Raw genomic sequence first — 14,128 nt, forward strand, 5'->3', positions numbered from 1 at the left:
CTGATATGAGCCCTGAAGCCTGCCTGAAATGGGGTGAGGATGGACTTTGCCTCAATCCATGTCTCGACCTTGGCCAAAACAAGCCTAGCGATCACTTTCTGTATAGAGTCTATGAGGCTTATTGGCCAATAGTTACCCAGCATAGAGTTGTCACCTTTTTTTATATATGGGGATTTTCTCCGCCCCCCACCAGGTAGCTGGTAGTGGTGCACCTTGAGCTGTAGCATTGGCAAGTAGTAATATATAATTAGTCCATCTTTGTCTATCATACAGGAAAGCATCAGCAGGAATGCAATCTAGCCTGGGAGCTCTGCCCCCTGTTAAGGCAGTAAGATCTGCCTAATTGAATACCCCACCAGCCGGGAAAGAGAAGATCGGGAAAGGTGAGTTATCATCAGCATCAGCATATTGAGAGGAAAAATTACTAACCCATGCATCGGGTTCAACATGATTTTCCGGTGGGTGTGCCATCTCACCCCTACCCCATTTTACCACATTCCAGAACCGTTTAGGGTCGGTTACTATCATTGGCACATTTGAATTCCTGCCACCTACCCTCAAGATGCAAATATTTAAAAGTATAAGAAAGTTGTTGCAAGTTTGGGAACAGGAGACAGAGTCAAGAGTTTTCTGTAGTGATTGACATGTCTTTGGCTGCAATGGAATGACAAAACCAACAAACTCAGATAAACTAAACATGATTTTTAAGTCAATGCATTGCTTATGTTCCCAGTCATGAAGAAAATAGTCAACTTACAGGTTCACTGTGTGACATAGATTGAGGCATGGGAGGATGAGAAGCAGTCTCTAATATGAAACAAAACAACATCTCAGCCAACACTGCAAATGACCATGATCATATCTGTACTTTTAAGCAAATAACATTTAAAGCTAGAGTTTATGTTTAAATCCCACATGATTTGCACTTGTCCAGCTTTCTTATCACCTTAGTACTTCTATAGTTTTCTTTTTTCTCCTGACTTAGTCTTCTCAATCTTCTAATGCCAACATATTTCACCATGAAACAAACAAAACAACACATTGATATAATTATGTTAATCACACTTTAATTTGCAATTTATGATCAGCAAAGACCACATTGTAAAAAAGTGACCTCAAATAATATTGAGTCCATCACAAACCCTTTTCTTTAGCGAAAGATAACTTTCATGTGGGGTGTCTACATTTAAATGCCTAGTGCCTGCTTTTCATGACTCAATTTTATTTGTATTGTCCAATGTCTGCATTTCAAGGTCCAGTTTTCTTGCCCGATGCGTAGATTTCGAGGTTTGGTTTCAATACTATCGTCGGGTGTTTATCAAGCTTCAGTTTCAAAATCAAGGCACAATTTAAGCTTTCTTTTGGTTTTGATGGAGATCTACATAGCAAGCTTCAGTTTCAACCCCGGTGCTGCTCTCTTATGAAACGTGCCTCTCCATTCAAGCCCCTGGGTATCAACAAAGTCCCCCTCTCCTTCCAATCTGCAAAAATAAGGACACATCTGTCTATTCACGTTGGGAGTTTGGAGTCTTTTAAAATGAAATGTTCAATGTCCAGTTCAGCATATTGTTATGTACAGTAATATTAAATGCAATAACCTTCATATATGCCAACATTCATCTCACAAAAACAAAACAGTAGAGAATTCCACACCTCAATCATCACAAGTGACCTTTTCGAAAAAAAATGACTTAGGTTGAGGAGAACCATGCCTTTGTTGATTGTTCTTTTCAGAGGTTTTAAACCTTCACCAGTCTATCTCTAACTATTTTCTAATTGTTTTCCTGCTGGTTGCAGATTATTTTATGTACGGGGGTGGAGGCTTTTTCCTGACGAATCTATAGGCGGCAGGAGCAAACTTATTGACATAATTTATGATAGCATGGTTGTTGTGATTAGTGAGGGTTTTAGTAGAAAGTGGGATCAGAGATTTTGACATGGCTTTAAGTTCTTGACATAGTCACTGCATGGAAATGCTTTTTAGTGGTTGTTCCATAATTGACATTGACTATTTCCCTTTATTCTGAGGGTGTATCAGGGTAAAGTAGAATGGTAATACATAGCAGTCATTTCAATTAGGTTTCAGTGATTGCCAAGAATGATAATATTTGAATGAGAAAATGTAAGATCCAGGGTGTTACAACTGTAGTCAGTCAATCAATCAACAAAGCTGTATTCAATTTCTTACAATAAAATCATAAAAGCATATACAACAAAATCACTTAATATTTTTTCCAGAACTGACGCTGTTTTGTAGTGTCATTGGTAAGAAGCTTGCTAACACTTTATTAAAAAATGTCATATTAAAATAATTTATTTCAAAGGACAATGGTCCCTAGACAGTGAAGGGATAATTCAAATCAATAAATATAGATCATGAATCGATTCTATATTGGCTGTCCAGCCGGACAGTGTTTAATAACATATATACAATTGTGTAGTCAGATAGTCCATACAATATCAAGTGGGCCACGGCCTGGGTCCTACTAACACATATAGACAAGTGTGACATACATAGGAAGAAGGGATTTAGGCAGGAGCAAGCAATCTGCAAAGAATCCCAATAAGCAGATCAATAATACAAGGCTACACTATTGTGACTTTTTTAGTGATATAGTCAAAACATATAGTGTAGTGTGTCGATGGCGTTTCGATCTTGAGTCCCCGTAGTCTTTGTTAACGTTGATGGTTGGTTGTTTGTCGCCTGTCTTTTTCCCATCTTTTAGAAGGTTTAAGCGACACAAGTTCTCAACTTAACTGGCCCCAATATCGACAGTGTCTATAGATTTGGCCTCAAAGCGTTAATACATCAAAACTTATAGAAGGAACGCCTGTGCTGATACTAACAAAATAAATACAAACTTAAATAAGTTATAGCGCAGGTCCTTCCTGTTGGGACCATGCGCTGTACGCCGATAACACAGGACTGAAATAAACCGCAAGGAATAGTACCTTGCCTATTCCTCAAAAACAGACGTGGACAGGCCCACAGTGGCACTCTAGTTGTTGATTTATGGCTCTCCTGCATCGAGAATCAGATGCGATCCATCCTTTGGGCAGTGGCGGCAGTATGGGGGAAAGAGGCCTAAGTTATATCCTTGGGTGAACTTGCTGCTTAGGATGGGATATTCAAACATCCAGACTCTCTAATGCAGAAAACCGAAAAACCAAGGGGGGGGGGACTCTGACAGGCAAAGTGCTGCGGGGCGCCTTACTAGTTTTTATGGCGCTCCTGTGCCGGACCTGTGGCAAACTTATTTACAGAATGTATGATAGCTTGGTTGTTGTGATTAGTGAGGGTTTTAGTAGAAAGTGGGATCAGAGATTTTGACATGGCTTTAAGTTCTTGACATAGTCACTGCATGGAAATGCTTTTTAGTGGTTGTTGATTAATTGACATTGACATTTTCCCTTTATTCTGAGGGTGTAGCAGGGTAAAGCAGAATGGTAATACATAGCAGTCATTTCAATTAGGTTTCAGTGATTGCCAAGAATGATAATATTTGAATGAGAAAATATAAGATCCAGGGTGTTACAACTGTAGTCAGTCAATCAATCAATCAATCAATAAAGCTGTATTCAATTTCTTACAATAAAATCATAAAAGCATATACAACAAAATCACTTAATATTTTTTACAGAACTGACGCTGTTTTGTAGTGTCATTGGTAAGAAGTTTGCTAACACTTTATTAAAAAATGTCATATTAAAATAATTTATTTCAAAGGACAATGGTCCCTAGACAGTGAAGGGATAATTCAAATCAATAAATAATAATATATATACAATTGTGTAGTCAGATAGTCCATACAATATCAAGTGGGACACGGCCTGTGTCCTACTAACACATATAGACAAGTGTGACATACATAGGAAGAAGGGATTTAGGCAAGAACAAGCAATCTGCAAAGAATCCCAATAAGCAGATCAATAATACAAGTTTGCACTATTGTGACTTTTTTAGTAATATAGTCAAAACCTATAGTGTAGTGTGTCGACGGCGTTTCGATCTGGAGTCCCCGTAGTCTTTGTTAACGTTGATGGTTGGTTGTTTGTCGCCTGTCTTTTTCCCATCTTTTAGCAGGTTTAAGCGACACAAGTTCTCAACTTAACTGGCCACAATATCGACAGTGTCTATAGATTTGGCCTCAAAGCATTAATACATCAAAACGTATAGAAGGAACGCCTGTGCTGATACTAACAAAATAAGTACAAACTTAAATAAGTTATAGCGCAGGTCCTTCCTGTTGGGACCATGCGCTATACGCCGATAACACAGGACTGAAATAAACCGCAAGGAATAGTACCTTGCCTCTTCCTCAAAAACAGACGTGGACAGGCCCACAGTGGCACTCTAGTTGTTGATTTATGGCTCTCCTGCATCGAGAATCAGATGCGATCCATCCTTTGGGAAGTGGCGGCAGTATGGGGGAAAGAGGCCTAAGTTATATCCTTGGTTGAACTTGCTGCTTAGAATGGGATATCCAAATATCCAGACTCTCCAATGCAGAAAACCGTAAAACCAAGGCGGGGGGAGGGGGACTCTGACGGTCAAAGTGCTGCGGGACGCCTTACTGGTTTTTATGGCGCTCCTGTGCCGGACCTGTGGCGTGGCCCCTCCTTCTTGGGCCGGCAAAGAAAAACCCAGCAATCCGGGAAAAAGTGGAGAGTGCAATGACAGAGGCTCCCACGCTGCGGGACGCCTCACTGGTTTTTATGGCGCTCCTGCGCCTGATCTGCGGTGTGTCCCCTCCTACTTGGGCCAGCAAAGAAACACCCAGAAATCTGGGCGAAAGTGCAGAGTGCAATGACAGAGGCTCCCTGTAGTCAGTCAGTATGGACACTATTTTACTAATTGAGAAAGATAATGAAGTAAGCAAGTTTCTTTTAGCGCTGAAGCAAATAGGTTTTTGGCTGATGTTCCTATGGCTATTGATATCTCCTAGGGGAACATTGACTGTTGTGAAACATCTTGGATGCAATAAGATTGTTCAAGTTTTCAAAAAGGGTGGCATTATGCTCTTGGGGATGGCAAATAATATGAATGAATGCAGGTGGTATTGTTGTGATTCCAATCCAATCCCAAAAAGTTTTATTCAACAGTTTTGTCATAAAAGCCAATCAAAAACAACAATGAATTTTCACACATTAAAAAGATTAAAATGCATTAATTCATAATGGTAAAAACTAAAAATTTCATACAAAACACATGATACAGTTAAGAGCATTAGAAAAGTTTTCAGAAGAGCCTTAATAAATAGATGGCTAAAACATCTTTACTTCAATCAACGCCATAGAGATATTTCGGTAAGACTCAGATAAATAAAACCTGGCAAATTTTCATGTAACATCTACAGAATGTGATCTAATTATGCACATCCAGCTAAGGAACTTGGCTACTGCTATTGTGATACATGGCGACGTGTCGGTACACAATATTCTTAAAGCAACACTACAAGTTCTAGTGCCCAGGTTTCTACAGATTGGAGTTAGCAACGTCTTCCTGGGTCCTGTGTAGGCAGGGCAGACAAACAAAACGTGGATGTATGACTCATCCCCTACATTGCAGAAGGGACACTTGCTGTTTCCTGACTCAGCCCACTTAGCTATGTATGCTCTTACTGGTAGGGTTCCCACTCTGTACTGGAAGTACAACTTCCGATCAAAAGGTTTGGAAATAGCATCCCAGTACTGTTCCAGGCTAGGCCAAGGTTTTATTGTTAAGAAAGCCCCAGTTAATGATGACCGGTCACTATCTCTGTGCTTATTGATGTAGGTCACTTCCCAATATCTTTCTTTTATGATCTCTTTGGGGGGAAATCTGCATGATGGGTTTTCCCACAATTCTGACAGATCGAAACTCGCCAAAGAAACTCTGACCGCTCTCAGCCAGCTGATATATCTTTGAACTGATCTGAGACTTGCAGCATATGCTGACAGTTCTGCCGTACACCATATTCTGCGCCAATACAAGATAGGGCGCAGCCTTGCTAAGTCTGCTAGCGCTTTCCTACCCAGATCTTGTACACAAAGTGGAAACCGGGGTGCTTTAAGGGAGGTTGGTAATGTCTCTTAGGAATCTGTTTTCAGCAAGTGTTAACTTGGACAGGTTTCCGAACCACCATAGTTCCGCCCCATATAGCACTGAGCTAACCACTTTCATATTATACATTTGCAGGGTAGGACTGATGGGCTTTGTCAGGGAGGCAACAAACTCTCTATGTATGACCCCTGATAATTACTGGTGTTTTAGCGAGGCGGTGTCTATCTGGTGCCCCCATTTCATATCTTTTTGTAGGATAACCCCCAGATGGTGAATGCGTTGACTTGTTTGAGAGGTTTCTTATCAAAGAATATATTGCCTGTGCAGGATCTGCGTTAGTTAAAAGTCATACATTTCGTCTTAGACACATTGGTATCTAGTCCCCGTATCGAGCAGAATTCTTCAAAAAGAATTAACGCTTGTTGTAGTCCACTAGGGGTTTTGTAAATGATCAAAGAGTTGTCAGCAAACATTAGGATGGAAATTGCAGAGCCCGCAAGGACTGGGGCATTGGTCTGTACTGATGATAAAAACTCAGTAATACCATTGATAAAAAGAGAAAATAAAGTGGGGGCTAGTACGCAATCTTGGCGAACCCCCTTCGCTACAGGAAAAGGACTGGTGACGTTTCCCTGCCTACCCAAGGGTATTGGGGCAAGATTGTCTTCGTGGAGGCGCCCTATTAGGGTGAACAGTTCAGGCGGTAGCCCTAGGTCCTGCAAAACAACCTAAAGCTTGCTGGGCGAAGCCAGGTCAAAAGCTGACTTAAGGTCAACAAAGGCAGCATACATGCTGCCCTTGTCCAAGACCACGGTGCGCCAATCTAATAGCCTGAACCGGAATACTTAATCTATTGTGCTAATATGGTTCCGGAAACCCGCCTGTAATGGGGTGAGAATCTCCTGTTCCTCAGTCCAGTCGTGAACCTTTTCCAGCACCAATCGAGCTACTGTCTTTTGAATGGAGTCGATAAGGCTGATTGGGCTGTAGTTTCTTGGGAGGGACTTGTCACCCTTTTTCTATAATGGGATAATCCCAGCCCCTTTCCAGGAGTCAGGGACAGGAACCCCGAGGGCGATCGCATTTGGCAGAGCCAGGAAGTACCTATTCCATCAGGACTCATAAAGAAAGATGTCCGCGGGGCTTCCGTCTATCCTCTGTGCCCTGCCCCCCTCCCCATGCTTGAATTAAGGGCTGTGTCAACGTCTGCTGTGGTAAAGACCTTGTCAATGTAATATTTATGAGCAAAGACTGTGACATTAGCTTCTTCCGGCCTATTGGCATATTGACGTTCAAAATGAGTTACCCATTGGTCCTGGGCTACATGATTCTGTGGTTGGGGCCGATGCCCCCTGCCCCATTTGACCATATTCCAGAATCGTTGTGAGTCATTGTTAGCGCAGGCCGATCTAAGATCCACCCATCTCATTTCGTCCCATTCCTTTTTTGCCTTCTTCTGGGCCCTCCTATAATCAGTCCTGGCTACTAGGATCTTTCGTTCTGATCACTTCTCTAAGGTGTTGATAAGCAGTTTTACAGGCATCATTAAACCAGAGGCACGTATTTTTGGGGGGTGCTCCTAGGCCTATATTCTCTGATGAAATGAGAGCGCAATTTCTTTAAAAATGTGCTGTGTAATACAGTTACATAGTTCAATGATGACGAGTCAGAGGAGGTAACAAGGCCTCTACTTCAGCTAAGATTTGCTCTGATTCAACATCAATAGCAAACTGGACTCGACAGTGGTTTGGTATAGGTTGTTTGGCGCCTCTTAGAAGATAACACAATATGATTAGTGCTAATTTATTTGACGGTGATACAGGGTAAAAAGGAACCACTATTCCTTTTAAACTTGGCTAATGCCTCAAAGCTACAATACTCCCTAGCACACGTATGATTGTAATACAGCTCATATATGTCAGTGTTTCCACCAATTGCCACAGTAAAAATGCGTCACGTCACTTTTTCAAGGCTATTTCCAGGTCTGTATTTTCTTTAGTGTAATGCGGTGATACTTCCAACGAGTACTCGAGCGGACACGCTACGAATGAACGGGGGACCAATTGAGACCTTAATAAACGAATACTATAGGCGAAAGCCATCGCAACTGAATTGGAGCCACAAAAGATTATTGAATTCCCTACCGGGAACACAACTGAAGTCCCCCGTAGAACCCATATGCGGGTTGGAAGTATCACCGCATTACACTAAAGAAAATACAGACCTGGAAATAGCCTTGAAAAAGTCGTGGGTTACATTCCCAATTACGACGAAACACATGTTGGCTGTGTGAACGTTTCCAGTGAACAAGAATAAACCTTGGAACTGAATCACAAGGACAAGAACTCTTCTCTATTTTTACTGTGACAATTGGTGGAAACACTGACATATATGAGCTGTATTACAACATCAATAGCAGCTATGATATCTAGTCTCTTTAAAACCATTTCCCACTTCATGTGTCTCAGATCATTTGTGGGAACCAGATCGCGGGTAATTAAGCAGTCTTCAAATGGTAAGGGTATTTGGTTGGCCAAAGATTTGAAAGTAGTGCATACAGGATAATGATAACTTTTCCCTTACTACCATATCCAAAAGAGCATGCCAGAGTTTTAAATTAGCATATAGTCCATACGACTAGTGCTGCGGCCATTATTAAAAGTATTAGCCCTGTTCCTGTCTGATGGAGTTCTTCCAGTAGCTGCCCGCAGCCCTTTTTCTAAGGTTATAGCTTTAATTTGAATTGCAGCATCTGACCAGCATTTGATGGGTGCTAGTTCAAGGTTTGGGATTCCCCACTGGGCGTCTTCCTCCATCACGAGTTCCTGTTCCTCAATGCCTAGGGGCTCAAAGGTCGAATTGAAATCCCCTGCGACTATCACTAAAGAATCTTGAGACCATTTATCTAAGAGGGCATCTAGTGAAGCTAGGACTTCTGATCTCTTGCCCCCACTAAGCCCTCTGGCATAGACATTGTAAACATCAATGTTCCCAAGCGGACCACCCAGTAGCCGGATGGCAAGAATGTCATTCTCGTATTTTTGGACAAGTGGCCTGTCTGACCCAGATTGTAAGCTCCCCGGATGGACGACCTTTGCCCCCTCTTATGGCTGGAATATGATAATTTATATACCCTAGATGGAAGACAGCGTCCACTAGCCATGTTTCTTGAAAAAGACTAATTGTGCTGGTCAATAAAAGTTTGCCGTTCTGGAGATGCCCCCCCTTTCCCTAAACCAGCTATATTCCAGGACATTATGTCTAAGGTGGAAGTTTTATGGTGATGCTCCATATATATGTTGGCCCAGTTAGTTGTGACTCCCATGGTCTTCAGCTGTCCCACTACACTAAGCAGGGGTGTGGGTATTATGGATGATACTGGTGGGGATGGGAATAGTACTACTTTGTTAGCCCCCTCACTGGCTAATGTCCTGTGTTGCTCCCCTGAAGCTCCTACGGGAGAGAGCAACCTTCAATCTATCTCATTATGGGGAGATGAGCTCCTGTATATGGTTTGTTCGGGTGGGTTATATTTTAAATGAATATTAGAACTTGAAAGTTCTTTGGTCCGTATGTCAAAGTCTACAAGGTTCTCAACAATACGATAATCTGGAAGTGTTAGGGCAATGTACTGGGGTGTAACTGCAGAGGGGTTTGTGTAGTTAAGAAGGCACAGCCCAAACAGCGATCGCGTGAATACCGCATGGCAAAATTTGACCCATTCTGAGATCATAATAGGTGGGGGCAATTTGTGTGTTTTTTGGTGGGCTCGAATAAGCGGGGGGCGTTATTGCACAACTGCATTTTCTAGTAGAATGTAATTGTATGCATTATATTATTGATTTCTATATTGCTCCATAAGTTAATTTGTAACACACACTAACTTAAGTTTGTAACCAGATTGAGTTGACAAACTACGAGTCTGTCTTCCATTATACTGTGGTAGTAGTTTTACACGTGACACGTCACATGCACATCATATAAAAAATGGTGGATTTTGACAAAACAATGTTGGTGAGCAAGCCTACTGGTTCAGGCGAAACGCGTCCGATCAGCCGACAATTAAAATCTAAATGAATTGTCAAGACATGGCGTCATCATTCATTGGGTGCTGACACGTGGGTTTCGGATTGTACGGACTGAGCTTGGGTGGTCTGCTCGACGACGCGCCCGCTGCTTAGTAGTTCGCGGCGGCTGTACACAAGCATTTGCAAGTACATATATACGCGAATGGGCACATTTTTACTTTCGCGAGGCGATACGATTCGATGAGAAGTGCCACAGTCAGTAAACGGTCTGCTGAGGCTGATGAATTGCGGAAGGGATATAAACCTATGGAATCACCATCAGCGTCAGAACTAAGTTCCGCGGTGGAGAGCGGATCGGAATCTGATAATCCTGCTAAGAGACCGAAGCTTAGAAATGTTAAACTAACCTTGGGGGAAGAGTTGGAAATTTTAAAGCGCAGCCGAAGAGAAACTTTGAGACCATGCAACAAAACCCCTGCCCAAGCAGGAACACCCGTAGAAGAAGGGAGCGCAGGAAGGCAAGGAGAAGATGCGGGGAAGCGCGGGAGAGGCAGGGGAAACGCAGATAATATCAGAAAAATAGAGCGTGACCAATCATGAAACCAACACCGAGGAATCTAATACCATTATAAATCTGGCTGGCATTGATTTAACTGCTGCTGAAAAACAACTTCTGCCACTAGGGCTATAGTTTTGTCCGGAATCGAATTTCAACTATCCAAGGACAATAGCGGACATCTATAGGTTTATACGGAAGCACAAGCTTAAAAAATTCCATCTTCAAAAAGGCAAACAGAGGGACAACAATGATGACGCCATCCCATATCAAGAATCTAGCATGCCTGGGTTATTAAACTCGGACTATGAGCTACTTAGGGACATGCACAGCTTGGCGCAAAGTGAGGGTTGGAATCTGGAGCTGGCAGACAAAGTGGCAAGGAAAATTTGGAAAACACTCAGCAGCACCAACTAGATGGAACCAATGCTAAACCGTATACGCCTTTTAAACCAAAGTCCAAATTCGTCCCAATCATGGCAAGGGACTCTATTGATGTTTTTAATGAACAATTAGTGGCACAAATAAAGAAGCTCAAAATGTCCATCAATAGCGCTAGAATGAAATATACAAATCATGTTAGAAAATATCATCAACTTATCGACAAACTCAAAAAGAATCACCAAGTCATTATACGTAATTCCGACAAGGGAGGAAATATCGTGTTATGGCTCCTCGAAGAATACCTGGAACAAGCGCATAAACAGCTCAAAGATGTGGAATGTTACCGACGGATTTCACCTACTAAGTTTACAGACACCCAGGAGCTTTTATTCTCGCAACTGCTTGCATGGAGGAGCAAGGGTCTTTTGAGTTGGGAGGAGTTCAAATACCTTAAAAAAGAACATCCAACCATCCCGGTGATTTATTTTATACCTAAAGTTCATAAAAATATTAGGAAACCACCGGGAAGACCTATTATAGCTGCCTGTGATGGTCTACTTGAAATTGTATCAAAATACATAGATTTTTTCCTGCAAGACTGTGTAAAGAGTCTCAAATCATTTGTGCAGGACACTAGTGACTTTTTGAGAAAGATTTGTAACATTGAATGGAAAGCTTCATATTTATTGATTGCGCTTGATGTTTCCTCCTTATATACCTGTATTAGAAATAAGGATGGTATGAAGGCAGTTGAATATTTTCTGATGAGTAGGCCAATTATCTATGCGCAACATACTAACATGCTGCTCAAAATGTTACTGTTCTGTTTGGAAAATAATTAATTTTTGTTCGATGGCAAAATGTACCAGCAGATTCAGGGTGTTGCCATGGGGGCCAGCTTCTCCCCCAGTTACTCCTGTTTATTTATGGGCTGGTGGGAGGAGCTGGTCCTTATGCGACAACATGACCAGACATACCACACTAATATCGCGACGTGGCTACGGTACATTGACGATTTATTTATAGTTTGGGATGGCGAATTGGAGAGTGCCACTGAGGTCATAAATTTGTTGAGTGTTAATTCAATCAATTTGCACTTTACCAGTAACATCAGTAGGGACACAGTCACATTACTTGATGTCCAAATACAAGTGATCTACAATAAACTGTCTACAACCCTTTTCAGGAAACCCACTGCTGGGAATACCCTTCTTCATGCGACTAGCGCGCATCCTCCCCATTTAATCAAAAGCATCCCTTATGGGGAGATGCTACCCATTAGGCGTATTTGTAGTGGGGAAGAGGATAGTAATCAGAAGCAGAATGAAAGTCATAAGAGGTTCCTGAATAGTGGATATGGATCTCAGGTTACTGATGCAGCAATTGCCAAATCTAAAACCTTGGCACGTACTGATTTGCTGCAAAGCAAGGATAGAAACATCGCTAAGACAGATACTGCAGAACCCACTAGATTGATTTTGTCTTTCTCTCGACAGGAGAAACAAATTAGGTCCATTGTAAGAAAAAATTGGGCCATTGTGAGAGGGGATCCAGTGATTGGTAAGCTGCTACCTAATTATCCGGCTGTCACATTTAGAAAGACTAACAGTATGGGCAGCTCGCTTACCAGCAGCAATCTAGAGACAAGGGTTAAAAGCACGTGGCTATCAGCAAGGAAGGGATTTTTTAAATGTGCAGGGGGCAAAGCTTGCCAATATGGTGTCAACACAACTAGCTATACTACGGCATTCAACATCAAGCCATGCAGCATAGAGCAACATCTTACGTGCAAATCGGAATATGCTGTGTATGTATTGACATGTAGCTGTAATTTGAAATATATTGGCAGCACCAAGCTACAAGCACACAAGAGAGTCCTACAGCATATGCGTGCAATTGTAAACAGCGATGACAGTTATTCTGTAGCAAGACATTTTAAGTTGATTCACAACAATGAGCTCAAACACCTAAGATATTACGTCATAGTAGGCCCCTAAAAAAGAGGAGAGGATCGAGAATCAAAACTCAGAAGGTTGGAGACATCATACATTTTAGAATTTGATTCTAAGCACCCCAGGAGCCTCAATAATAGCGAAGATTTGTATACGCTTCTATGAAAGGATTGGAAGATGTATTTTAGACAGGATGTGGCAAAATGAACTTAGTGGAATGATTTACTTTATACCTCCTTGAGTAGTACTGTTTTTCATATATGAGAGTAATCAAATATTTATGTAAAGGCAAATTTTAGAACTATTTATATATGCATTGTGTATATTTATTCATGGTCAGATTTTAGACATGGTTTTTTAGAAAGTATATTTTATACTTCTATTTTTAATGGTCTGAGGTTCTAATTCTTTATCAATAGTGATACATATCATATATTTATCGTCCTTTGGGCATTTGCACTTTACAGAATTAAGTTCTTTAAGATTCTTGCTTGGTGAGAGGATAAATGAACTGATTCCAGCAATTTGAGGCATAGGAACATGCATGAATAAGTAAGGGGAACGCTCAAATGAAATACTTCGGACCTATGCAATGCTGGAAATTGTATAGATTAATTGGTGTGTTTTATCAAAATATTTATGGGTATAATGGTTTTAGTTCGGCACATAAGGATACTGTTGTTTTGCACAAAAAATATGTAGGCCCTTTATAGGGAATGGTCGATGACTTTAACATGGAAATTGTTGCCAGTTCATACATGCATTTATGCTGACATTTAATTCATATTAGATATGCAATTATGAAATGCAACGATCATTGAAATAACTGTTGAATATATACATTAATGTATGTACTGTGGTCAAATATGCAGTATTTTTTCCATGTCTATGCAATGACCATTTGCACTTGCACTTTATAAGGCGGTGAAAGAGTCAGAGAGTTGTCATGTGATCAAGGGCGGGATCGCCCGAAACGCGTAATGGCAGAGCTGGCTCAAGAAAAATAAAAAAATCTGCACAATACCTGGGTCCACGCTCGTCTTTTCTGTGGAAAACAGACGGTGTGTTCGAGTTGAAGCAATATATATATCTATATATATATATATATATATATATTCACTGAAAAAACCATAGGTTTCACACCAGTTATAGTTAGCTGAACATT

At 41.2% G+C, this 14,128-nt stretch overlaps 1 protein-coding gene across 2 annotated transcripts in view; it reads right to left on the reverse strand.

Annotated features, from left to right (window-relative positions):
- Nucleotides 1-1,235: 1,235 nt before the first annotated feature.
- The window catches only part of MORN2 (MORN repeat containing 2), a 217,613-nt gene continuing 204,720 nt past the window's right edge, over nt 1,236-14,128 (reverse strand). For both annotated transcript variants that reach the window (XM_078649009.1, XM_078649010.1), the window contains exon 5: nt 1,236-1,481. In XM_078649009.1, the coding sequence (XP_078505135.1) occupies nt 1,379-1,481 (103 nt within the window). In that variant the 3' untranslated portion in view covers nt 1,236-1,378. The remainder of the gene's footprint in view (nt 1,482-14,128) is intronic.

This window comes from Lissotriton helveticus, chromosome 6 (genome assembly GCF_964261635.1).
Source record: "Lissotriton helveticus chromosome 6, aLisHel1.1, whole genome shotgun sequence".
Taxonomy (NCBI): domain Eukaryota; kingdom Metazoa; phylum Chordata; class Amphibia; order Caudata; family Salamandridae; genus Lissotriton; species Lissotriton helveticus.